General features: G+C 39.4%; 1 protein-coding gene across 12 annotated transcripts in view; it reads left to right on the forward strand.

The window, feature by feature from the left end:
• The first annotated feature begins 437 nt into the window (after nucleotides 1-437).
• CCDC158 (coiled-coil domain containing 158) overlaps nucleotides 438-27,179 on the forward strand; it is a 37,930-nt gene continuing 11,188 nt past the window's right edge. For 9 of the 12 annotated variants that reach the window (XR_012652047.1, XR_012652055.1, XM_075038924.1 and 6 more), the window contains exons 1-17: nucleotides 438-655; nucleotides 5,511-5,641; nucleotides 6,033-6,274; nucleotides 6,684-6,793; nucleotides 7,049-7,376; nucleotides 7,716-7,792; nucleotides 9,729-9,843; nucleotides 13,239-13,358; nucleotides 14,867-15,064; nucleotides 16,924-17,406; nucleotides 18,179-18,368; nucleotides 19,696-19,848; nucleotides 20,304-20,416; nucleotides 21,176-21,334; nucleotides 22,915-23,007; nucleotides 24,426-24,551; nucleotides 26,575-26,744. Coding sequence is in view for 10 of the 12 variants with exons in the window: in XM_075038924.1 (XP_074895025.1) it covers nucleotides 510-655; nucleotides 5,511-5,641; nucleotides 6,033-6,274; nucleotides 6,684-6,793; nucleotides 7,049-7,376; nucleotides 7,716-7,792; nucleotides 9,729-9,843; nucleotides 13,239-13,358; nucleotides 14,867-15,064; nucleotides 16,924-17,406; nucleotides 18,179-18,368; nucleotides 19,696-19,848; nucleotides 20,304-20,416; nucleotides 21,176-21,334; nucleotides 22,915-23,007; nucleotides 24,426-24,551; nucleotides 26,575-26,744 (2,954 nt within the window). In the remaining 2 variants the exon portion in view is untranslated. Of the gene's footprint in view, nucleotides 656-3,327; nucleotides 3,365-5,510; nucleotides 5,642-6,032; nucleotides 6,275-6,683; nucleotides 6,794-7,048; nucleotides 7,377-7,715; nucleotides 7,793-9,728; nucleotides 9,844-13,238; nucleotides 13,359-14,866; nucleotides 15,065-16,923; nucleotides 17,407-18,178; nucleotides 18,369-19,695; nucleotides 19,849-20,303; nucleotides 20,417-21,175; nucleotides 21,335-22,914; nucleotides 23,008-24,425; nucleotides 24,552-26,574; nucleotides 26,745-27,179 lie in introns of all 12 variants that reach the window. The other 3 variants (XM_075038940.1, XM_075038932.1, XM_075038958.1) reach the window with 3 other exon arrangements.

Raw genomic sequence — 27,179 nt, forward strand, 5'->3', positions numbered from 1 at the left:
ATTTTAAACACAAGAAGTTTATATTTGCATCTTTCTGGCAAACCTGTGATGATTCTTAGATATTTCTTCTCAGAGATATTCCCAAAATAGGAGAAAGGTTATTCAGGAATTACATCCTGTAAGAGTTATTCTGTCCCCACGTTGTAACTGCTGTTTCAGGTGTGATAGGGGGAACAACAAAGAGGCTGGGGTGCTCAAGACCTGGACTCCCACGAAACACTAGACAAAAAAGGCACCTGCTGCCAGGAGAGGTAATGCTCCGCAGAAAGCACCCCGCCAGGGCCCTGTTGGGGAAAAGCTATCAAGTTTCCCGCTGAAGCTGGACTTTGAATGACACTTTGTGGAGAAATCAAACACTGGATACGGCGTTTATTGGCTCCCTCTCATGCACATGATCAGCTCCAGAGGAGGGGTTTGTTCCCAAGGCTACCGAGTTGGGCAAAGGGGCTGGTAAAAGGGGCAGGTGGCTCCCAACCGTTGCGGCGGCTCAGGAGGTGTTTGGGAGCTGGATGCACAGCCCACAGCACGGCAAAAACAGGAGTGAATGCGAGTTGATCAATGCCTCCCTCCTTTCCCAGCCCCATAGCAAGGAACAAAACCTCAGTGCACCGTCCAAAAATATAGGAGAAACAAACCTCACTAGTGCTTGTCAAAGGTAGGTGCAGGCTACCTCCTGGTTTTTATGCTTTGTTAACACCTGAGCCCGTTTGAGCATTAAAATCTGGTTTCAGGATATTGTGTAGCATATTTACCTATAAACTCCTTTGTCTCTTTGCTCTGTGGATAGAAGAAAACTATCTCTTTTTGGTGCTGCCTCTTTTTCCAGGTGGCACAATAGAAAGTCTTCCCTTCCTCGAGCTGGTTTCCATCCTCTGTGTGTGTTTTTTTTGCTGCTCATGTACTGACAAGTCTGGAGTGTGGTGCAGCTGGGAGAGTGGAGACCAGAGGTTTATTTTCAGCTGGTTAATTCTTACTTTTCTGCGCTCAGTCTGAAGTAGTCCATGTAAAACCACTTTTCTTCCTTTGTCTTTAGGTTTGTTTTTTAGCACTAGATGAATAGTTTTCTTTCTTTGTAAATTAAAATGGTGTGTTCTCTGTTGAGGGATGGTTATGTGTGTTTCTTCTTAGTCAGGTATTTAAATATATAAACATATATGTCTATCTCCTGAGTTTGCTCTGGCTTAAGTTCTCCAGCTCTCTGATGGTTTTGTTTTGGGCCCAGTTCATACACATCTGTTCCTGGAAACCTGTAACAGGGTGTCTGGTATAAGCTGTTGACTGTTATTTTGAGTAGCTTGAAAAGAGGAACAGCCTGTTGACATATGCATGTTCACTCCTGAAATAGAGATCCAAAACGGGACAGTCAGTCAGATCATTTTCTTTGCTGAAGCAAACTGATCATGTCTTGACTTTGCACCCACTCTCTCACCGAGAATTGAAAATACCAGTCAGGCATTGCCTGACCATCACCTTTGGGAATTCAAAATCATTTCATCTCTGAAGACACTGCTGTAAAAATCAGAATATTTTAATTTTTATTTCTGAATTGGATTTTTGGGAAGATGCTTTTAGTCCTCTGGTCTTTTCTCTGGCCGGAGGAAGCTTCCTCACCCCCCCTTCTGCCTTCAGTCAGCGCATGGTCACCCCACCACCACCACCCAAACATGCTACCTTGCTGGCTAAATACCATGAGGAATATGACCCAGGCCCTCCCCTACCCCCGTATGACAGGATTTTTATTTTCAGTCTTAAGCACGGCTTCATTAATTCACCTGCCTTCACAACCCAGCGCCCGTGAGGGCGCCTTGACTCCTGTGCCCACGGCCTGAGGGGGGCACACGTGAGCGGCCATTTTGAGGCTGAGGGGGCTGAGCGCCGGCGTGGGAATGGAGTGGGGACGGAGCTGCCCGGCCGCTGGCTTCCACACCCCAGCTTCCCCCAGGCTGTGCTGAGAGGAAGCGGGCGGCTTCCAGAGGATCGGGTCGCAGCCGTGGGAGGGCCCCTTCCCGCCATGGAGGCTGGAGAAGGGGTGAGACGGTTGTCCTCACTGTGAGGGAGCAGCCTCTCTGGGGAGGCACTAGCGGGTGCGCGCCCTCATGAGGTAAAAAGTCCCTCGGAGCCGAGATGTGGAGGGTTTATAGAGGCTAGAGGACTTCGGCACAGACCTGCGCAGGCGGGAGAGGCTGGTCGGGGCGCTCAGGGGCTCCCTCGTTTCCCGCCGCGGAAAGGCAGGTGGCCGTATGTGGCGGCCATTTTGTCGGCGCTCGGCCGGGCCGGCGCCACTATCGCCGTCGGAGAGATCTGTCGGCGCCGGCCTGGCTCTCCTTCGCCGCACGGAAAACGCGGGCGGCGGTGCGGGGAGTGACAGGGTCTGTCGCGGTTTAGGAAAAAGGGTCCTGTCGTCGTGGTGCGGTTGAACTTTCTGGGGCTGTTATGTGAGGGTTGGAGGCAATAGGTTCACATTAAGGAAGTGTTTCTGGTACTTCGGATTGGGGTCTGGGATAAAGGGCTCCACTTATCTCTATTGGGTGCCCTTAGGAAGCACCCACGGTGGTCTTTTTTAGTCAAATGGGTGTATTGAAGGTGTGAAATTATCCATGGTATGGAAACTGCTATGGCAGCTACTCTTGACTTACAGTGTAGTCCCATGTCTTCCAGAGGAGCAGTCACCCAGGGAAATCCAAATAATGCAAATAAAGCCCTATCAAATACCATCCAGCTCAAAGCTACGCATGATTAATAAATTTTTTTCATTTACTTTCCCCATCCTTGTCCCACCCCCCGCCCCGAGGAAGAGGTTCACAGGCTTGTCCCCCAAGGGCTATTAATAGCAATCATGCTTCCAAAACTCAAAAGATGTACAAGTCTAGACATGCCCACCTTGGGTTCGCTCCAGACTTTAGTTTTTCTTTTTTGGGGGGCATACTTCTAAAAGCACTTTCGGGAGGAAGAAGTCCATTTGGCTTTAATCACACAGACTGGGATAGACAACATTTGTAGATGATCAAGGCAGACATTTATATAAATCTTGTCTTCAGTGGTTTTTGTAGAATAATACAGTATCTGGAAACATCATAGGAAAGTGGTAGTGTATATGATTTGATACTTTGTTGTTGTTGCAAAACTTTACAGGCAATAGTAATAAGTACTTACAAAAGCCTGCATCTGTGTTCATCCTGATAAAGCAAAAGACTTTAAAAAGGAGATAAGCTATCTCCCTCAATATCCTTTAATTCCCCCTGCAGTATTAGATGGGCAAAATTCATTTTTTATTACATAAAGTTGATTCTTAATATATTAGTAAATAAAGACATTTTTTCTTCACAGGTGCTGTTACAATGAGCAAGAATATGCAGGAATTGAGGTAGTACACAGTTTTTGTTTGTTTTTAGAGAAAACCTGTACCTGCTATCTGTCATTACAGTAGACAGCACACTCGCTGAAAATGGAAGCCAACAGATTCCTAAGGTGTAGCCTGTTATACTAATGTGGCAGGAAAGATGTGAACACAAAATTTAAGGATATGGGCGCCCAAGACACTCTACAGTGAAGGATGAATTATGCTGATCATTGTAATTTGTGTGCCAGGATAATAGCTTAATTTATATTCACAGTGGAATGAGTTATTCCTGCTAGCTATGGGATATCTGCACAAATAGCAGGATATAGTACTGCCCTTTGATAATGAATTTTCAGGGGTCCAGGATTTTGCCTACTATTAGATTCAGAATCATTCAGCATTGGGAAAGTGATGCTTGTGAAATTCAGTGACTTCATTGTTTTGGATGATTTTTTATTATTATTTTTTTTCCCCAGAAGGTAGTGCTTGGATTTAGTGATTTTTATATACAGTTGTGTATCTAATATTTGAAAGTTTCTCCCAAAGAAGAATCATTAACGAGTTTGAAAATCCACGACGAACTAGAATCATTAACGAGTTTGAAAATCCATGATGAACTGAGAAGAATCGGGATGGTATTTTTCTTTCTGAAGCTTTGATTTGCTGATTCACTCAGACTCTGATGGATCAAACTGAAGTGTCACCTGACCACTGTGCTTATTGCAAGAGTATGTAGTGGCAGACGCATAGAAAAATGGTCAGGAAAAAGTGATATTTTTGCTTGGTATACCTCACTATCTCAGTGTCCAGGGAATTAGAATGTAAAGACTTACTGAATCTGAATGTCTGTCCCAACTGTCAAATTTATTAGTCCTGGGGATTTGTCTAGTCATTCTTTTAACCTGTTTATGCATTTAGGTTATGCTCCACAATAACAGGGCAGTGTTGATAGCACCTCCTCCCTTGCCTGTAGCTGATGCCACAGCTTCCCACTTTCAGGGTAGCAGACTCCTCAGGATGCTTTTCCCCATGCTCTGCAGCTTTGCTTGCAACTGTGTCCTCTAATCTTTTTTATCAGGAATGTTATCGAATTAAAATCCAGGTTTATCAGGATGTGTTAATACAAATGCAGAGAGGCAGCATAACAAGTGCAGTGCACAGAGACAGGGACTTGTTGCATTGTGAAAAAAGTGCTGCGTGGACAGAAATCAACTGTGCGTGTTGTAATTGGGTCACTTGTGAATGTCACAGTCCTGCTATGTACACAAAACAGTACTGATGCTAAATGACAGGGAGCTGCTCTCCTTGCTGATCTCGTATTCCTCCCTTACCTGTAGACTTGCCACTTAAAATACTTTTCCATAATCTGAGATTCCTCTTTGTCCCTCAACTATTTTTAGTTCATGTTTCCTCTTAGCTTTCTCCTAGTTACAGCTTATAGGTGAACTGCCAAAACTTGCCTATTACTCTCACTTAGACTGGATTTCTTTCTCTTTTGGTCAGAAAAATTCACTTTGCCCCCCCCGCCCCGGTCTGTCTACTTTCTTTGCACACACACATTCCTCCCTCCCCCTGGGAACGTAGCGAATCATCTGTTGCCTGATCAATTGCAATAAAATAAGATGGTGTGAATCAGCACAGGTTTCCTTTCCTCTGTGCTCGAGGTTTTATATAACCAAACGCTACTCTGTTTCTGCAAATTTTCTGAGATGTTTCCTATTATGCCTGCAAATGAAGTATTTAACAGATTTCTGTGGGTTTGATTGACCATACAGTTAGTTTCGTGTCCGTAAGGTAGCGTTTTACTGGCCAGCTAGGAGAAAAAAATGTGGAAATAAAAGCAAAACACTTTTCAGAAGATCAACCAATTTAGTTCTGTTTGTTCGATGAACTGTTATTTTACTTGTTTGGACTTTTATACATTATGCCTGCTAGTGGCAAAACACGGTAGTTCAGTTGATTACAGTGGAGCTGCACCAGTTGAAGATGTGGCACTGTGTTGCCCAATGTAAGTGCAAACCGGGAAAATACAACAGCGTTACCAAATAAATTCTTTGGTTTCACTTTTCAGTTACTCATTTCAGGTTGCATTTGTGACACAGTGCAGTTGGATACTCTTCTGTATTCAGTCCTGCCTTTTCAGCAAATGTTTCTATGTGCTATTCTGCAGGGAGGCGCTGGAAAGACAAACAAAAGAGGCTCTGAAACTCCCTGAAGAAACCACCAAATTCCCAGTGGAATCGGTGATATGTTCTTTGAATCCTGAGGAATCTTTACCAAGTGGCAGTATGCCTAGCGTGGGCAAGTATTAAACAGATTTCAGAACAAGACTTGGGAGTAAATCACTATGAACGTTGCAGACTATTACGTGAGTTAGAAGGATGCTCCTAAGTTTGTTTCATATTTCAACTTGAATCCTCTTTAGGCCCTGTGTCTTGAACAGCTCTTATTGACACAAGCCCAAGGTAAAGGCAGAGCAGGTTTGAAATGTACTCCTCTGAAGATTGTGGCATTCGCCACCCAGTGTGCAACCCTAGAATCGGCTGGATTTGTTGTCCTTAGAAAAGACAATGCCTAGGTTTGACTATCAACAGATAGGCCCTGAGAGGCACTAATGCCCAATTTGTACAGATGACAGTTTATTCTCGTGTAATGACTCCTGTTTCAACACTTAAATTTATCTGCCTTTCAGGTACTGCTAGTCCATTTCTCAACAACCAGAATGTTTTAGCTTCTTCCATTCTCAGCACTGTGATGGAAAACTCAGCCTCTTCTAGTACTGGTAGCAGCCCACCCAATAGCGTCTTCTGTTCCAAGTATGAAATACATACGGATTCTAAGAAAAAAACCGTGAATGGTGCTGGCAAAGAACACACGGAAAACATTCTGGAAGAATACTCGCAGAAGGGTAGAGATGTGCAGAAGCTGAATGAAGTGAGTGGCAAATTTGGGGCAGCTTCTTAAGTATAGATGAGCTTTTGTTGTTTTTGTCATTGCTGAGTCTGGACAGTTCCGCCAGCGCTATTTTGAGCAGCCTCTTGGCTGCTGTAAATTGTACTTGGCTGTCACGATTCCCACATGCCATTTGACAGACAGAAATAGGCAGTGGATAGTAATGTTGTTGGCATGATCCTTGTAACGGTATTCCATGCATAGTCAGTGCACCGCAGCACAGTGTGACTTGCTGGTTAAGAAATAATGAAAAAAAAAAAAAAGAAAAAAACCCTTTTAATTCTCATACCTGTGCTGCGCTCAGCCTCATTTTTTTAGGTTATGTATTCAGTATTTTGATTGGTTTAGCATGGTGGGTTGTTTTTTTGTTTGTTTTTTTTTTCTCCTTTAGACCACTGAGCTATGTGAGCAACAGAAAATCCATTTAAGACTGATCATTACTGATTTGCAGACCAAACTGATGGAAGTGCAATTGGAAAGAGATGCACTTCAGGATACCAGGTATGAAGGCCAAGACAGATGTATTATGGAGAGTGTATATCTGGGCTTTGAAAGCCGCACCAGTTCTCCTAAGTGAGAAACTTGCACTCAGGAGTGAAGACAATGAGACTGTGGCACATTGGTTTAGAAAATGGCTTATTATGTAGTTGTAAAAACCAGCAGTTAATCAACATAAGTATTAAACGTATTAGTCAGGATAAAAATCCATATTGTGAATCCTGTTATCTAAATTATTTCTTTGGTTTCCAAATTCAGACAAAAGGAATCCCACTGCCAAGAGAATGCAAAAATACAGCTAAAAAATACTGTTCAAGAGCTGGAAGCTGCCAACCAGCTGCAGGAGGAGATGCTGAGGGAGGCTGACAGCCAAACTGAGCATCTGAAAAAGATGGTCCACAGCCACAAGGAAGTACTTCTGGAACTACATGGCATCCTAATGGACTACGAAGACAGCACAGGCGAGAAACTCTATGAGCATGAGAATATTACTAGCCTACACATCCAAAGCCTGAGCACAGCATTTGCTGACATCCTGCGAGATTTAGACTCAGAGGTGTCATACCTCAAAGAAAAGGTTGTCCTGGTATGTGAAGAAAGCGCTACTTATCCTTCCAATGCTCTGTGTTTGTTTTTTAGAAAATACTTTTGAAAACTCCCTGAGCTCCCATCTAAACTGGCCTAAGGAAATGGTTATGGCCCAAAGAAGTACAAATGCTACTTTGCAGTTAAAGGTGGCAGGTGCTGGTATGCCAGCCTTTTACACTGTCCCCACTTGAGATTGGGTTTATTGCTGGAATTTAACCTGTATTGTGCATATTTTCACAGTTCAAGGTGGAAGCAAAGGAAAGGAAATTACACTTTGAAAACCACTGTTTAGCTGGTGTTTTCCTTAGGGTTTAGCATTGTCATCTGTTTACAATAGGTGGAAGAAAAACTTGAGTCATTGAAAAAAGATTCGCAGACCCAAAAGCAACTTCTGCTTCAGCAGCATCAAAATAGGTACCCGTTCTCCATTTATTTATTCGTAAGACATAAATAGATTTTTTTCACATGTTCCACAGATCATTCTTTTGTGGTGATGATGATACGGGGTGAGGGGAGTGACTGGGGCACAGCAGGCAGTATTTTTGAGGACTTAATAATTGTTCCATTGCAGATGTTTATTTGCTCTTGACTTTCTGCTGCTTTTTCCTTCCATGCTTACAATTTCCTGTTTTATTCACTGCCTTAAAAAAATAGCATTTTGGAAGAATCTGTACACCTTATTTTTATAAGTGTGATTGGTTACTTAGGTGGACATCTAGAATTTGTTGGGAGACTAGTGCTACCGTTAAAAGAAAAGATTGAAAGTTATCACTTTGGTGGTTACATCAGCTTTTTCTTACTAATTTCACTGAGAGCTTTCTCTTTCCCTGTTCAAGAAGTCCTCATTTCCCCAGCTATTCACCTGAATTATACAGTAACCTGTTCAAAATAAAAAGGTCAATAACTCAATACATAATATTTCATTCACAGTAGAACATAAAAATATTACATTTTTGACTCCTGAAAAATACTGTTACTTCTTCAGCAGAGAAGTTACTATTTTCCAAGGCTAAAATTACTTTCTTCTTGAAACAGGATTAAGCAGCTAATAAGTGAGTATGAACAGCAGGTGGCAGCACTAACCGATAAAGCTGGCAGTGCACGCTGCTATGTAGATAGTATAAAAGCCAGGTGGAGATCGTTCAGTATGTTTTTTGAGTCGAGTACAGAAAATTGTTAAGAGTAACCTTAATTTGAGAGAAGGGTTATGCTGCTAGTATACTGTCGGCCGTATGTGTTTGGTTTCTTAGTGTTTTTGTTTAAAGAGTTAAGCAGTCCTTGCATAAATTATGGAATGAAGAAAAAAAGGGAAAGAAGAAAAAAACCATGAAACTGTGCTATACAGAGGAGAGGCAAAATAGTCACGCATTAGGCAGAGTGAGAATCGGGAGACTCGGGCTGGTTCTCTTAGACTGCTGCGGTTCAGAAGACGAGTAAGGCCAGCAAAGTCAGCGGAAGCTCAAACTGGCTCGAGCTGTCAGCTCTGTTCTTGCCACCAGCTTTTGGAGTGATGAATCTCTGTTATCTGAGTTTTGAACAGTTTCTGCGGAGTACATGGCTAAAGTTAAGGGATGGAAGAGTACGTAAGCTAAGAGGTGTGGCTGGGTGCAGTTTTAGATGGCTGCATTATAGCATGACCTTTGCCTTCTAAATGTTCTGTGGATTCGGATACAAACATTAATTTCCAGCAGCATTATCAGTTGAATCACAAAGAAGAATGGGTAAACAGTTGGGTTGTTTGCATACATGTACAGATGGTAATTAACAGTAATTTTACAGAAAAGGTAATTTTCATTTGGGATAAATAACTATGTTGGTACTGTTGACTTCGGTAACCGTAGAGTGAGAATAAAAAGACACTAATTGCCACTGGCCACTTGATGACTCAGAAATCGGTGCTCAATATATCAGTTAAAAAAATGAGGACATGTCATGCAGTGTTGCAAACTTAAGATGAGATTTAAATATTAGTATGCACTAATATCTGATTTGCATAGTTGAGATTGAGTAGCTGATAGCAAAAAGTTTCTCATTTCTGCTTGTAGAATATTTGGGGGGTGCATTTGAAAGCAGACATAGCTTTCTTAGAACTTGCTTGAGAATCAATGAGTTACCAGGAATAAAAACCATCAAGATTTCAGTTTATGTAATTTTATGTGAGGTAAGTATCAGAGAGAAAATCTAACCAGTAGGAAGGTGTAACTTTTATGTGATCTCACTGTGAATGGTAATCATACTTCAAAGCAGTAAGTTTCAGTGGTCATACTCATTGCAGTGAAAACAACCACAAATGTTTCATGCTTTCATGGTTCTTACAGTTTCTAATTTTTCCACCTAAAACTTTTCTTAGAGAACAAACAAGAAACCAAAATTCAGTGCTTGCACAACAAGGTAGTCACCTGGAATCTACAGTTTCTCAGCTGCGTTCTGAATTAAGAGAAGCTAAGAGGATGTATGAAGACAAGGTGTGTATATGGATTTGTGTGTTAGCATTAGTGCCATTGAAACTGGATATCTGAAATGTTTAGATATGAAAGGAAAGTCTTTTGATAAGGGATTGCTTCAGAAGGACTGTGTGGACAGCAAGATAAATTACATTATCCTTAACTCTATTTGTTCCTGTTATTTTTAAGAACAAGTTATCTTTCTCTTAACACAAAATAGCTTTGCAAAACCTACTGAACACAAAATAGTTTTGCTGAATGTATTGAGAGCGTACCATAAATTATGCTTTCTGGAAATACATAAAATGATTCTGCACTGCCAGCATCGTTTGCACAGGCAGGACAAGAACATTGTTTCACTATAGCATTAGAGAATATGTCAGCATAAAACAGGCAGTAAAAATAGCTTTTTATTTAAGTTGGACTGCCCAGAAAAATTCTTTGGGAACTTTGTCATGGTAAGTGCAAGGATGGGAGAACATTTGACATTACAGCTGTGCTTGAGAAGCATTCCGGTGCTCAGAGATGCCCCACTATGACTTAAGAATCTTGGATCATTTATTGAAATCTGAAGGCTTCTTATCGGCAGGATATAGTACAGGCAAGAAAGAGAGGCTGGCCACCACCTCTGTATTCAAACTTTTTCTTAATCCCATTAGAAAACATTAGTCTTGACAAACTTTTTTTGAATACGCTTGTGCCCGAAGAGCAACTTTTTTCCAGTTAGTACAGCAGGGAATTAACTGCAGACAAATGGAGAGAACTGCTTACAGTCCCACCACAGAATCTCTGCCATATCACTAACTGCAGTATTTTATATCCTGTTCCTATACCACGCCTGCTGCGTCTTTCACTTATTTCACTGCTTTGGATTCCAGTTTTATAAACAATTTTAATATCTTTTAAATTTTTCCTTATTTTTGTTGAAAGATAATTCATGTTTTCCTTAGAAAATGACCTGAAAACAGTTGCTCTCCACTCTCTTGAAAAATTAGTGGAAGTGACCCATGCAGAAATGTTTGGTGGATCCACATCCAGCTTAGATTACAAGTCATGAGGATTCAGGTATCCTTCTACATACTATTGGAAAGTTCACGTCACAGGAGTGCTGTGAAGTTTGGCAGAGCTGATAGTCTCTGATCCAAAAAGGTCTGAGAGTGGAATGGCAGGGATGTGCAGGTCAAGCCTGTGGAGCCATGGTGTACGTGTACTTGCACTGTAAAGCAGAGCAGGAAGGACTTTGTGTTTCATCATTTCTGTAGGTTTCTGGTTTTATCAATTCCACTGGTTCACATGTATCAAAACTCACACTAGTCAGTACCAAAAGTGACTTTTCACAGCATTGTAACTGAACTATGAAGAATTTGTAAATTAAATTAATCTCCATTACTGTATTTCATCCTCAAGGAAGAGTATAATATATAGTATGCTTTTCATGTTAGGTCTATTTACCTGAAATACTTTGATTTAAATCATGCAGTGTGCAGCATAATGTCATATCACATAAATAGCTGTAACTGCACTGTATATTCCTTAGGTGTGTTCCCTTTCATGATGTTTACCTCAGATGTAAAATTGGAAACTGGGAGTCAATTTAAGGTGAATTTTCACAGTCTACCAACTCTAGAAAATGTTGGGTTTGTATATCTATAAAATAATATACTACTTGGTCCAATAAAAATTGTTTTTGAATAGGAAGTGTAATACACTGAATTGCTAACATAGACTTTAGTGAGAGACAAATTGATAGCTGGAGATCGTTTGGTCTTAGGCTTTTATGTGGAGTCATTCCTGGGAAGGTGTGAGAGAGAATCTAAATAAAGGTTTTACAACTGTATGTCTGTCTTTTGCAACGAGCATTTCTCTGCAGCTTCTCTGGTAGTTAAACACCTTAGCAACTAAAATTTTCAAGGGAATAGGTGAAAACTAAAGCCACTGTAAGTTGTTGATACCAGATGGTTTCAGCAGTCAGAAAATACGGTACTTTACTTAGTGGATATAAATGTAAATATATAAGTGTTCTGTTTGGATATGCCTATGTTAATAATTAAAAAGTGTTGTAGACTGGTCCATCATCTCATACACTGCCAGAAGTTGCATCCTTTCAGAGAAAGTGACTACCACTGGGAGCAAAACATATTTGCCTGTAGATTTTGTAATGTATTCATAGTGAAGAAATATACCTCCCTGCCTTAGCTACATAAAACCTGCTGTTAGGCCTAGGTGTGTCTGAAGAATGTTACTGTATCATTAAAAACAAAGTGAATATGGCTGAATATATGCTTGGGACCAAATTCTCCCTAAATTAACTTAATTGTACAGGAAAGGTCCCGTGTGAGGATAGCTCTTTCTGTTACTGTGAAAGCCTTATTGATAATGTTGTACACTGTTGTTGAACTCCGTTGAGTGTGTACTTCAGGCTTGGATTTTGTGTGGGAATATGGAGTAGTTGTGTAAAGAGAGTTTCAGGGGGAACTCATCTAGGACTTTGGGAGATTTCTGCTTCTGATGGAGGGCTCCACAAGATGAGAGACACCCTTTTGAAAAAGGACGTTGAGCAATTACAGGAGGAAAAAGCCCTCATAATGTCCCTTCTGCTGCTTAGGCATTGGAGCTCTGGGAAGAGAAGACTTCTGATTTTGGGGAAGGAAAACATCCTAAGAAGATCTAAAGAACTTTTCTTGGCAACATCCTGTCATATCATCCTGATCTCCCCAGCCCCCATTTGGTGAAGGATATGAGGTTTTGAGACTAGCCCTGCGTAAATGGTCCATTCCTAATTGAAAAGAATTATGTGATCATTGTAATCAAATGCATGAAAGAGGGGGTGGGGGGCAGAAGAGGAAGGGAAGAGATTATTGCTTTTGTCACAAGCTGAAGACATGTTTTTTTTAAGGAAGTAGAAGGGAAATGCCCAGATTTTGGTGTTAGTCAAAAGAGAGGTTGCAGATCCTAAAGTGTTTATTAGAAGAGCACTGTAGGAGGTTTCATGTATTTTCTCATTGAATGATTCCATATAAATTGTGTTTTACTTACACTTGCATTATATTGGCTTTTCTGACTAGTAGTACTGTAAATCAAGTAAGGAGCTTGAACATTTTTTTCCTGAAGTGGCTCTTTTCCCATTCCATTCAATGTTTATGGCATAGGTAAAGAATTTTTTGAAGAGCTGTGGAGCAGGATGGAAGCCAGTTCATTCTCAGGAACCTTAGTTAACTCTGCAATGAAATTGAGCTTAATCACTCAAAGAAGATAACACAATTCTGAATACAGCTAGGGAGTAACTGCTGAGCCAAAAGATGACATTTGGACTTCTTTCAAGTAGAACTTAGAAGAAAACTAGGAAGAAATCTGATGTACTGTTTAAAATAGAATACATTAAGATAGTTCTTAATGAACATTTGTCTTTATTCTAGGTTGAAGATCTTGAGAAGCAGTTGCACCTAGCTCAGTATGAAATAGCAGAAGCTCAGACACAACAGGATCAATGCAGCCAAGAATCTGGAAATCTGAATGACCAGATTCATCAATTGTTGGTAAAAACAAGTGATAGTATTGAAAAAAATTTTGCTTTCTAAAAGCCTCTCCTTACTGCTTTGTGTTTAGATTTGCATGTTGCTTGTTTCCGAAGGGCAGCAGCCCCCTTATAAATAAGTTTGAGGATTATTTTTTACTAGAAATTTGAATTAGGTGTGAAGAAAGTTTTCCAAAGGCCTTTGCCATTAGCAATACAGGACATTCAGAATTAAGGTTAATTTTGTCATAAATTCAAAATCCTTGAATCCTATGCAAACCATATTAAAGGTTCTGAGCCACCTTCACTTTAACCTCACAGTTTAGATCCCTCTGTTAAGGAACCTTGGTCCCTTAACATATATTTTGGAAGACATATCCAGGGTCTTCCTAACAGTACTAAACATTCCTTTGTAACTGGTTGAGAATATACCCAAGTTCAACAGACAGTATAAAAAAATTTTGTCACATAGGGTTGGTTTCATCACAACTGGCTTCATGTACTATAACTGGCCTTGCTTTTTTATTACATGAGGTAATTCCTTAATGACTGAATGTTGGGATATTAGTTGTGTGGTTTCATTAGGTTGGTTTGCCCAGTTAGTGTCACAGTGCTTCTGAAGGAGGTGTTGACATTATTTCATTCCATATGGTGTTCTCCTATTCAAGAATATGTTAGTGTAAATGTTTTCGTACAGATTGTACATACCTATAGAGAAGACTGGAGTCAGAATAATCATTGCATAATTGAAGGTTAGGAATCTAATTTTAGGATTCCTTTTGTTTCTGTGTCTTCAGTTCATGTTTTCATTCTGCCATTCTCTGAGCTTCCTACTTAGTTCTTTACTTCAGCTTTAACAATATGCAGATAGCTAACAATAGCAAAAGTTATGATTGGCAGAAATGTCTATTGATAATTCAGTTTGAGCATATTTTAAATTCATATTTTGGAAATTAGTAGCTCTGAAATGTGTATGTCAGTATTTTTAATATTATTTACATTTTAAATTATCATTTATAATTTCAATTATGTACTGTTGGGATTATGTCTGAGGTGCAAAAGATTTAAGCTCTGGAGAACATGTGACAAATTACTGCATGGAATGAAACAAGCAATGAACAATTCTTATTAGTGGTAATATCAAGAGCAGCCTTCCTTGGCATGTAATGTAGTGCTTCATTGTTTTTCATTTGATGTTGACACAATATAATCTTTTTTCATTTTGTAGCTTATACTTATTTTGGGATAGATATAAATGACATGAAAGACGTCAGCGTTGAGGTGTTAATGGTTCAGAATAATTACAGCAGCAGTATATAAAGTTGAAAGTTACTGCTTTGTTGGAAGAAAACATATGGGAGGTGCCAGACTAGTTCAGCCAATATTCCTGTCTTCTGCTAAGTATAAATGCACGCAATAGTCCCTTTTCAGATATATAATTGTGTAATTGAATGTTGCTAATGTTAAGAGAAGGAACAAAAAAAATCCTAAATGTGATTCAAGAAGGGAGATGACTTTAATCTCTTGTAGACTGAACTTCATAAAAAAGACATAGAGTTAAGCCTAGAAAAAGAGCAGAACAAGCGATTTTGGGATCGAAACATAGACAACAGCATCACCATTGACCATCTAAGGAAGCAAATAGACAACAAAAACATACAGTTGCAGTGCATGGAAAACAGAGTGAAGGAAATGAGGACTGAATGTTGCAGACAAATGGAGCGCCAGGTTGGTGAGCAACTGCAGCGTGATAGTGTTTAGGACAGACAGTGCACTGACTGGGGGCTGTACTTCAGATAGAAATACTGTGACTCTGGTTACCATGGTTGGGAGGTCTCTGGAGTTCATGTGCCAAAATTTTCCTTCCAAAGAGGCAAATACATGACAGTCAGAATTTGCATTTTTTTCCTATTAATCTGACCTTCATCTCTCTTTACTGTTTGTCCTGGTTTCAGCTGGGATAGAGTTAATTGTCTTCCTAGTAGCTGGTACAGTTCTATATTTTGAGTTCAGTATGCAAAGAATGTTGATAATGCTGATGGTTTCAGTTGTTGCTAAGTAGTGTTTAGTCTAAAGTCAACATTTTTCAGCTTCTCAAGCCCAGCCAGCGAGAAAGCTGGAGAGGCACAAGAAGTTGGCGCAGGACACAGCCAGGGCACCTGACCCAAAGTGGCCAACGGGGTATTCCATATCATGTGACGTCACATCAGTATATAAAGTGGGGGGAGTGGGGGTGGTGGGAATCGCCGCTCGGAGACTAACTGGGGGTCGATCGGTGGGTGGTGAGCAATTGCAGTGTGCATCATTTGTACATTCCAATCCTTTTATCATTACTGTTGTCATTTTGTTAGTGTTATCATTATCATTATTAGTTTCTTCTTTTCTGTTCTATTAAACCGTTCTTATCTCAACCCACGAGTTTTACTTCTTTTCCCAATTTTCTCCCCCATCCCACTGGGGGGGGGGTGGGTGGGAAGTGAGTGAGAGGCTGTGTGGTGCTTAGTTGCTGGCTGGGGTTAAACCACAACACTGTTGAGGAATTAGAAGCGTTATTTTTATTCTTGGATTTTTGATGTACAAGCCTTAGGTGAAAATGAATGTTCTGCTGATAATGTGTTTGATTTTGACTGCAAACATCCAAAACAACATTTTTTAAATTTCCAGAAAGTTTGATGCTGCCAGACATAACAAACAAACTATTGAAGGTAGTGTTTTTGGTAGTGAGCCCTTCTGTAAGAATAATTAGCAAATTAAAGGCCTTCATAATGCCTTACTTTATGTAGTGCTTAATGAAGACGTAATGAAGTTTGGGTTTATAACCCTAAGCTGAAATGCAGTGCTATGTCAGAAAGAATTACTTCTGACAAAGTAGATTCCTAGACACTGACTTGTAGTACATTCTACTTTCTTCAAGACTTCAGACCCTCAAAAATGAGCTGTAGTTAGGTAACCCACTTCGCATTATGAGTAAAGATCAAGTTAATTCCTTTGTTTTCTACCGAACCGCAGGCTTGTGCTACTGCACACATTGTTCTACATTTTCTCAATCCATTATTTTTCCTTTAACATTCTCCCACCAGGAAGTTAATTCTTTTCTTCTGTTTCTGTTTTGTTCTATTAGGAGTTCCTGAGTCACAGTACTTTGTGCTTTAAATGGTGCCCATTGCTGCCTGCAGGAATAAAATCAGTAATAAGTTATTCATGTACATACTTTTTTTTTCCCAACTTATAGTGCAGTCAGTCAAGTTTTAACACTTAAAAGTTCTTTAGCCTCAACCACTCTAAATTTTGTACTAACATTTCCGGTTGATTTTTTTTTTTTTTTTTTTTTTTACATCGGTTTAACATCTTTAGTTTTCTGTGATTAAAGACCCAATATTCTAAGCAATACTTCATTTATTAAAATGGAGAAAGAGGAAAGAAAACCAGAAGGATCACAGTCATTGTAGATCAGACCATGCTGACCTAATTTTCTTGTAAAACTCAGATGTTTAAGATGAACTATAGAAAACCAGAAATGTGAAAGGGAATTCTAAAGGTAGAAATAAACATTTCTCTTGGTTGATCCTTCTATTGCTATTATTCAGATGGCTGCAGTTAAGGAAAAAAAAGAAAGCATTGGAAGAATCTCCTCTTTGACTGTCCAACTGGAGTCAACCAAGGAAACACTCTGTAAAGTTAAAGAAGATCTTACAGCCAAACAGATCAATTTGGAGACTGCTGAGAAAACATTGTCAACTCTGACAGCCTGTTTGCAGGAGAAAGAGAGAGCCCTTGAGGTTACCAGTAAGGAAATCAAGAAGCTACATTCACAACTTGGCAGTAGGATGCAGGAACTCCAGCATCTGAAGAATGAAGAGGACCGTTTACATAACGTGCAGTCAGAGTGTGAAACACTGAAACTGCAGGTGTTAGAGAAGGAAAGGATTATTGAGGTCTTCCAAAAGCAAATTGATAACATGACCCAGATTGTGGGCCAGTCTAGTCGAACTGCTGGAGCAATGGAAGTTGAGAAATCTCAGTTTATAAAAGAAATAAATGACTGGAAACTCAAAGTAGAAGAACTTAAGGTGTGCAAATGATGCTGTATTTATGTCTCTGTAAGACAGTAAATATTTTCTGTTTTTAAATCTATATCTTAATGTGCTAATACAGTGGTTTTAAAGAAGGTCCAGCAATGCACTTTGAATCCTAACAGCACTAAAAGAGTTAGTGGGCAGAGAAGAATATTATCACATTACCACCAAAAAGGAATAATTCACTGGTGAAAAGCAGTTGCCAGAAGGCTTATGAAAGCTGGAATGTAACATGCTGACCTCGGTAACACAATTGTCCACACCAGTAGCAGAACCAGAAATACAAAGTGTTATTGAGAAGTAACAAGGCAGTGAGCGCTCAGAATTCCAAATGGAGGACACTGTTTATGAGTGGTTATTTCTCAGACAAGAATTACAGGATATGGTAGTCTTATGCAGGTCAGCATGTTCAGAAAAAATTCACTCCACATAGGGAATTTCATCCTCTTCTCTGAGAACACCGTTGAGTATTAGGAGTGAGTATGGAGGTATAACTACAAGAGAATGGAAATCATTTTCATATCATGCACGTGGTAAGATTAAACATGCTGTAAAGCCATCAGATTGGATTCTGTTGTACCCTTTTTGCTTGGATTAGCAATGTTCTCAAAGGTAATTTGTCTGTTTTACTCTGTTTTTCTTTCTTGCCCCAAACTGTTCTCTGACAACCGAGATTTTAAGTAATGATGATGTCTGCATGTCTTTATGGTTATTTTGTATAATGATGTGTATTACACATAGTTACTATTGTTTTCTATTTAAGTAGGTTGCAAAGGATGAGAAAGAAGCTAGAATACATGAACTGGAGGCCAGACTGAGCGAGCTGGAACTGGAGAAGGTTAAACTGGTTAACACATGCACTGAGAGGCTCCGTGCACTTAATGATACGAAACTAGAGAAAGACCAGCTAATGAATGAACTTCAAGCCAGTCGGAGTGAGCTGGCTGGCCTTGCAGGTAGGGAGGCTCAACTTAGCTCAGCTCTGATAGCTGCTAAACTGGGCTGACATTAAAAATAAGAGCAGCTTGCTTGCTGAATCCAAATATGGCTGCTGGTACAGCAGGAGGTTCCCTGCCAGCACAGGATGGTCAGATTGCTTCAGAGAGCTATGTCATAGTTTGGAATTCTGGCACAGAATGATGGGAATACAATCCTTATGGCACTCACTCACTACCCTGAGCGAAAATACTTAAACCACCTGACTCTGGAGACCAAAGAAGCAGATCTAGTAAATCACAGAATAGAAACTTGAGCACTTTTTCCTGAGTGTTACTTAAGAACACTAGTGGATCCCATTAACCATCTATGGTCAAATTACAGTAGAACTTGGTTTGTGTTTGTTCTAGTTCTGCTACAATGTTATTTAAAAGTTCATGTTCTAAATCCACTGTTTTCACAACTAATGTTTGAGAAGGCAGTTGAGATAATATTGAAATATATATATATATATATAGGGGCTGGACCCAAGGCAACCACCAAAAGTGAGGGAGATCCTCTGTTAAATTTGCACTGCAGCCAGCCAGATGATAGTGTTCACTTGCTTTGCTCTCTATGCACCCCTGTACTCTTATAAAATACACATTGGTAAAATTTATTTCTTCACAGCTCAGCTATACTACTAAACTCATTAAGTTTTGTAAGAATTAAACAGATACTGTGATTTTACATGGAAGGTCTGCTTTAGGTTTCTATAGTACTATTGGGGTGAATGAGCTTTAGGGAGGGCTTATCGGAGTGAATGACCACAGAGGAATGAGGACCAAGCTGTTGATAAAGAGTCTGAGCACACAGCTGGCTGGCTTGTAGTGGTATGGGTGACATAAGAGGAGTTGAAGAGAGATATAAGAGAAGCAGAGTTGCGGGGAAATGCTTGACAAATTAGATCAGTTCAGACCTAAGTCTGGTTATAAGTGTGGCTGGAGAGAAGAATGATCAGGGCAAAATGCTGTCTCTCACCAAGACCCTTAACTTCCACAATATGCAGTTGGTTCTAGCAGCAGGAACTCAGAAATGTGGATTTATATCACTTTCTTGGAACTGTTGCGTTGGTACGCAACTGAAGAACACGTTTGTTTCTGGTGAAACTGAAGCTTTTGCTGACATGCAAGACAATGAACTACTAGTTGTGCATTTGGTAGCACTGGATGTTATTTGCTTTATGTCTTAGCTCTCTGCATATCTAATACTCCTTTAAAGAGAGTAGGCAACCAATCAGTAATCTTAGTCTACAAGAATGATAACTTTTTTGTCACTATAATTTCAATCTTTACTTACTCTCACCAGAGGGATTTGAAGATTTGAAGAGGGATTACCAGGGTAAAATTGAGGAGATGAAAAGTACTGCAAACCAACTGAAAATGCAGTTGAAATCTGCCCAAGCTGAACTGGAACAGACCAGGACTGCTCTAAAGACTATGGAGGGATCTGATGGCAATGGTAATTATGGATTGAACTTCCCCAAAATCACACACATTTGTCTTTTTAACAAGAGGGTTCTTTTAAGTATTGATCCTTCAATAGTTGCTATAATAATATTCCAGATATTTTGTGTAATAAATGAACAGTATTGCAGATGACAGCATGTTTTTTTTTATCATTTACTACATACTGTAAAACTTAAACCATGAGTTGATTTTTCTTAGGTGATCTTTATGCATATTTCCAGGGAATGCTGTCGTCTTGTCTTGTGTGTGTGATGGGTCTGGTGCCACTACCTTGGACAAAACTCCAGCTGATTCTAGTGGGTGGTTTGCACACATAAGTGACTGTGGGATCCTGGTTCAACTTACTTATTCTAACATATTGCTGATAACTGGCTTCCAGAGTCTTTGGTCAGAACTCAGAATGCATAATCAATGTTATTAATTGAGAATTAACCTCGTCTTTTACAGCTATGAAAGTTGCAGTGGGAATGCAGAAGCAGATCACAGCCAAGAGGGGACAGATAGATGCTTTACAGAGCAAGATTAAATTCTTGGAAGAGGCAATGACAAATGCAGCTAAGGTCACAAGAGCTCCCTGTAAAAGTATTTAACTGTATTTAGAGAAATTTTTCTTTGGAGAAATGTACGGCCAAAAGCGCAATTGGCCCACGAAGGGCCGAAGAGAATTTTATTTGATGTAATGTGCACCTTCCTTGTTGTCCGGCTAGCACATATCTGGGAATATCTCCACCACAGAAATTAGCATTCTCTGTAGACAGATTTTAATTCATATTTGTTCTCTGTGAAAGAACAGTACTAGTTTCAGTGAGAATCAGGCTCTTACATATCAGTTATTTTTAAAAATGTCAACTAATTCATTCTGAATTTGGCCCACAGTGCTTCCCCTCTTTCTTTTCTGAGGCGGTTCTTTGCAGTTCTGGTTGTAAACTCTCTATGTCAGGGTCTGTCTAGCATATTGAGGTCTTTCTAACATTTTCTGTGACAAATCATTCAGTTACCAATAGCTGGAGTTTACTGAATGATCATTTATATCTGTTCGCTATAACCTGTCCTTCTTTACTGGCTTTGGATCCTGAAGCTGAAAATTGCAGTTTCAAAATGGGTCTAAAATCTGGGATACTACTTCATCAGGACCAGTCCAGTTGTGCTTTTCTTTATAAGACCTATGTTCTTGTTGCAAAACCTCACCTTTCTGCAAGATGCAGAAAGGGTTAATTCAGATCTTTCAAAGAAAAAAAAAATTGCAGAAAACAAGTATGTATAATGTAGGTAGTTATAAATTTTTGACTCGTACATTGTTGACCTCATCTTAAATTCAGGAAAAACATTACCTCAGAGAAGAAAATAGTAAACTAAGTCAAGAATTGAGCTATATTACAGCAGAAAATACCAAGATTGCTGGGGAACTGGAGATCCTGAGATCACAAAGCAAACATCTGAAAGAAAAAATACCTAAGATGGAGACAGCCCTTGATAAGGTAATTTAAGGTAGCTTTCAGTTCACTGAGACTACTGAGTGCTTTCCTCAACAGACAGTTGGGAAGAGAAAATGTCTGACCTCTTACCTAGGTTGTATTTAATACGTCCTATTCACATGTACTGTAAGATACTAACCTGAAGAGATGTCTACAGTTAAGACTGTCTTCTGTTTTTTTCATTGGAAAAGGCTTCTATTTTCATTAAGAGAATTCTTGATTTACTCCTTACTAGTTCAGGGAAGTATGAACTGCAGGGAATTTAAAGCAGATTGACCTTCCAGACCTTCCGCTGGCTCTTGGCACAGCTTCTTTCTCTGGTGAGAGAGGCTACTGTTCCATGTAACAGGGGCTCCACTGGAACTGAGCATTGACACATGCTGACTCAACACAGTTGTCCATGTTCAGCCCTTTCTGGGGCCTTAGTCAGCCAGCTGTGGCTGGGTGAGGGACATTTTTAAGGACATTGTATTGTTTCATTTGCCTTTTTTAGTTGAGGTTTCTGTTACTGACATACCTGACTCTTAAGGCCAGGTTCTAGATTTTGGTCTGACTAGCACATAAATCCCAGGTGCCCTACAGGTATGCTGCTGCTCTTCCAGAAGGAAGAGTCCTTTTCAGCTCCTCAGAAGTAAATTTCATCTAAGGTGTCACTCTGAAATAGCTTTATTACTAAAAAAAAAAAAAAAAAAAAGTAATTGTGATACCTCCTCCCAAGTGTGGTATTTCTCACTTAAAATGCTTGACACTAGAAACTTAACTTTCATTGTAGTATCTATCATTGTGCACAGTACCAGGCAATTGACAAAGGAGCCAAGACAGTAGGGGCAAGTGCTCACTGAAAACTGGCGTATAAGGTAGACCGAGTAACAATTCTTAGAAATTAGTACAGGTTGTACTGTGTAATTGGCCCTCTTGCTAGTCATTAATGATTCAAAGTTAAATGTTCAAAAAGCTGCTGCTTGTAATGATACATGCATAGTGCCTCAGGGGACCTGCCCATGCCTCGGTGACAGTCATAAAGAAGCACAGAAAGAGAGTCAGTTTCTAATAATGTAGCTATTTTTATTTTAAAACCGAAGAGGGAACTCTGCTAGAGTGATAAAAGCAGTCTGCTTCATGAAGATCAGTCTCTCTCTTTTTGTGGTTTGGCTTAGATCTTCTCACACCTTTTCAGAGTAAACTTTTTAAAGAAGAAAGAGTGTGTAACAACCAAGACAGGTCAACAAAGTTATCGGACATCCATTTTAAAACCTTGAGTATAGTTTTACACTATTAGCACAGTTGAATTTTCTAATCCCAAAGGTGTTCAGTAGGTCTAGGACTGTCCCTGACAGGATTAGCTCCCTTCTGTGATATTACGATGTGCATATTGTAGCTACTAGGATCATATAACCAGTCAGTTGCTTTTGTAAGCCTATCAAGAAAGGCATCTGGTCATATTGCAGTATTATTATGCTAATAGCAGTAGATAAATACAGCATCTGTATGTGTACCTTGTTCATCAGAAAGAAAATGGGAAAGAGTGTAATCCACAGAAAATCAGCAAAATTAATTTATGCCTCTTCTATCCTCTCTTACAGGCATCCATGCAATTTGCAGAATGTCAGTGCATAATCCAGTGTCAGGAACAAGAAGCTATGCGCTTCAGACTGCAGCATACTCTAGATGTGAAAGTAAGTACGTTACTGAGAAGCATGGTATAAAGTTAGATGCATTTATTTTGTGTTTTAACGTTACGTTTAACCCTATTTATTGCAAAGTACTCTAAAAAGTTTGTGTTCTGAAACCTTTTTTTACATGGAGTACCTCATTGTTGCACAAGTCATGTCCATAATTTCAGTTACTTTGAAGTGCTATTTACAGTAAGGACAACAAAAAGTTAAACAGTTACAGGAATATGGGACCACATGCTTCAGCTGTTAAGCTTTGGTTTCAATGACACTTAAGCATTTTTTTGTGGCCCTAGATAAATAAAAGCTAGAAATGTTCATGGCATTATTATGAAAAATAAATTGAGAGAACGAGGTCTGTAGGGTTGCCTTTTACTAGTGTAAGTGTTAGAGATAGAAAGCACTAACAAGCTTTTGGGCACCCACATCCTTCTTGAGGCCTGAAATAAAACTAGCAACCTTAAAGCTACATACAGGCTGCAAACAAGGGCTCTGAGTTTAATTTGATTATGCTAATTAGTTAGGCAGCACACAAAAGAAAAATCATTTTTAAAAAGCAAAGAGTTGTTAGCAAGGGGAAAGGAAATATGGTCATGAGGCATCTGGGACAGAGAGAGGAAGACACGTAATTGACATCAGTTGAGCTATACAGCATTAGTGAAAGATAGGGTTGAGGGAAAATCATGCAGTAATGTAAAGCCAGTATCTCTATTATAGAGCCCAGAATTTTTATTGCCCAATAGATTTAGCCTAATCTCTATCTTTACTAATGAGTTTAATAGAGAATATTATTTAACTTTGCCTTATTTATAACCATAGACTATTAAGGCTGCATTGAAACTACTGCTATAAATGAACAGTACACTTGGAACAGTAATTTTGGCATAAGAAATTATTAATTTTAGTCACCCACCCCAGTTGTTAGTTTTGAGTGAGAAATGAAATACTATATTCAAAATACAAATCTACTTAAGTGATACAAAAGTACTTCATATGAACAGTGGCAAAGGTGGAGAATCTCATATTCCAGTGAAAGAAATTCTCACCCAAGTGGGGGAAAAAAGGTACAAGAACTGTGGGACACTTTTAATTTTGTGGTGGCCCTGAGATGTCCTCCACTTGAATGATTCCAGAGCATATGTTACAATTCTGAATATAAATGAAACTGCCACTCTTGGCACCCAGTTCAGTCACTAAAAGGTTTGTGTCTGAGCACAGCTAATAAATACCAGGAAGTGTTTTGAGAATTGAGAGTCTGAGCACAGCTAATAAATACCAGGAAGTGTTTTGAGAATTGAGTGCTACATATTATAAAAGATTTGACTAAAAGAGATGCCCTGTTAGAGAGGGCATGCTGTCTAAACCCATTTATTCTGCTTAGCTATACTTGATTGTTCTGCTTGGCTAATGTTTTTCTGCAGGAGCTGCAGGGTCCGGGCTATTCATCAGCTTCTGCTTCAGGCAAGCTGCGGCACATAGTGCCTCTTTCCCACCTGCACTCTGCTGTCATGTCACCTTCCCTGAACTTGGCCAGCTGTGCCCCTCCTGTGAGTACCTGCCTCAAAATGGGAAACTGCATGGGAAACAGGGATGTTCCAAAGGGTAAAAATAACATGGAATTTCTGAATTGGAGAGCATCTGGTAGGAGTGTCCAAGAGTAAATTCTTAACAACAAAGGTAAAACCATTTTCTGTAGCTTCTTGTACGTTACGGCCTTTCAGAAGATCTTTTTTTCCGTTTGCGAAATACATGTAAAAACCAACTGGACAGTGCAAAAATTCTGTAGATTGTAATAGGAGTTTAACTTACCTCTATCACCAATAACATTTATAAACTATTAAAATAGAAGGTACTGATCTGTAAGCAGTTTGGTTTTCACTTTTTTTTTTCCTAGTACTTTACTTGCTGTAAATCACTTATATTTGGCAGTGAAAATAGTCTTGTACATAGTTCCTGATAAATGTCATCTTCTGATTGACCTGTAGTAGCTTTTAATACTTACATTGTCCTCCAAGCTGGCTTTCACTGATTTTGACCAATTTTATCCTAAAAGACACATCATTGTCCTTCCTTTTGTTTTTGTACATCTACATTTAGATTACTTAAATTAAATGCTAGTGTTGTTCTGATTTTTCATTACAGAAAACTTCAACTCCAACCTCATGCAAAAAAACCCACAACTTCTGGTATTTTCTGTTTAGATTTTATATAATTCTCCAAAAGGGACCTGATGTATCTCTCGCAGAAATTGATAGAGGTCTTTTCATTAATTTTTACCTCAAAATCTGTAGACTGCAAGTTAACACAGATATTTTTCAGTAGTATTTTCTGTTTTACTTTCTGATGTGGTGACAAACATTTACATCAAGGAACAAAGGATAGTTAATTCTTTGAAATCCCTGCAGCATCAGGCACTCCCATTCTCTTTTCTTTGAGTTAATCAGTTTATAATTCTGAGGATAAAGAAGGAAAAAGGACCAATTTTTTTTAATGTAGTACCATGGTGAGGACTTAACAGCTCGTAGGAGAACTTGATTCAAGGTCTGCTTGAATCTTCTTGGTTCCTGTACAATTAGTTATTGTACAAAATGAAGCAGCTCCAACACTTGAGACGGAAGACCCTACCTGGTCGGTAGCCTGGTTTCTTAGCCAGAATGTGGGAAAGAAGGATTTGATCTGCCTCAGTATCACATTGACCCAATATGAAGCTGAGGAATTTGTTCTCCATATAAGCTCTGCTGAAACTAGTGTGTTCCCATTGGAAATGAACTTTTTTTCAATGAAAACGTGTCAGCAAAATGTTTCTTGCATAAGTCAGTGGGAGCAGTGCTTTGAACCTGTGAAGTGCTGAGTAGTCTGCAAAATCCAGTTCGTCACAGAAAGAAAGGATTCTTTGAACCAGGCTTTTGCCTCAAGTCCTGATCAGTAAAATGAGAATAATATTGCACTTCAGCTCAGAGGATGGCTGTGGCAATAAAGTGGTTTATATTTGCAGACAACTCAGCTGTTACAGAAATGAGTACCTAGAAAACACCCTGATGTACTCGTATTTCTGTCTTCAGAGTTGTGTTTGTGTACTGTACAGTAATACCTGGGAACACAGGTTAAAAAGGAGAAAACAGAGTTGTCACATAAGCAAAGATTAATGGTTCTGAGTATTGAAAAAGGTAATGGTTGTATTGGGTGGGGGGAAGCTTTCATAATTAAAGGCTTATTTTAATGTTTTTGACCTTGAAACAGTAGTCATAACCTTTTTACAACATTTATCCAAAACACAGATGTTAGCCATGTTCTCCCTTGATCACATTTAGTTGCTTTATGCGTTTCTGTCAGATAACTTTCCAGATGAGAGTGCAGTCATATTCAGAGACTATTCTGACAGTCTTCAAGTTATCATCATCTAGCCTCCAACACTTCTTAACTAAAATCACAAAAAAAATCTTCCCTGTTTCTAACTGGTAAAACAAGAGTAGAGGGAGGAAAAACATGTGACTTTGGATGAGTATAGGTAAGAATTGAAGAAGAGAGTGCTTTTTATAAATACTTTGTAATGGAATGATTTTATTTCAGATGCTTTCTAAGCCAGGCATTTTGAAGGAAGAACCACTGCAGGATCTAAAGAGGATTCTTCAGGAATTAACAAGGTCAGACAATGACATTCCCTCTATGGATCTTCGCAACAATGACAGCAATGGTGGGAGAAAATCGCCTTTAGCAACCATGAGGAATACAGTGGAAGAGTAATACAGTTATTTCTGTTGTGTGCTGTGTACTTCTGTAGCCTTCTAAAGCTAGGATCTGGCTAGTCGGGTGTTTCAGGAGCAGTATAGGATGCATTTTTGCAAGAAAGTTGGGTGTGTACGAGTAAGCTCAAGATAATCTGAAAGCTTCCAAAGCTTCTGTTGTTTTCCAGGTTCCTTGGATGCTTTAGGTAGTGGGGAAATAGAAGGTGACTGCACCATTTGCCTTTACTGCTTGCTTCTTGGTGTTTCTGCTTTTATTTGAATTTAGAACTCCTTTCTTCTTTTTCTGCCTTATATAAATATCTCTTCACTCATTGTTGAAGCAGGCAATTTTTTTTTACCAAACAAATGATAATGACAGTGGCCATGAAGTTGAAAAATCAATACAGCACAAATCCTGATGTTTCTAATCCAGAACATCAGGATACTTCA

Source organism: Buteo buteo, chromosome 1, assembly GCF_964188355.1.
Source record: "Buteo buteo chromosome 1, bButBut1.hap1.1, whole genome shotgun sequence".
Classification (NCBI taxonomy): Eukaryota; Metazoa; Chordata; class Aves; order Accipitriformes; family Accipitridae; genus Buteo; species Buteo buteo.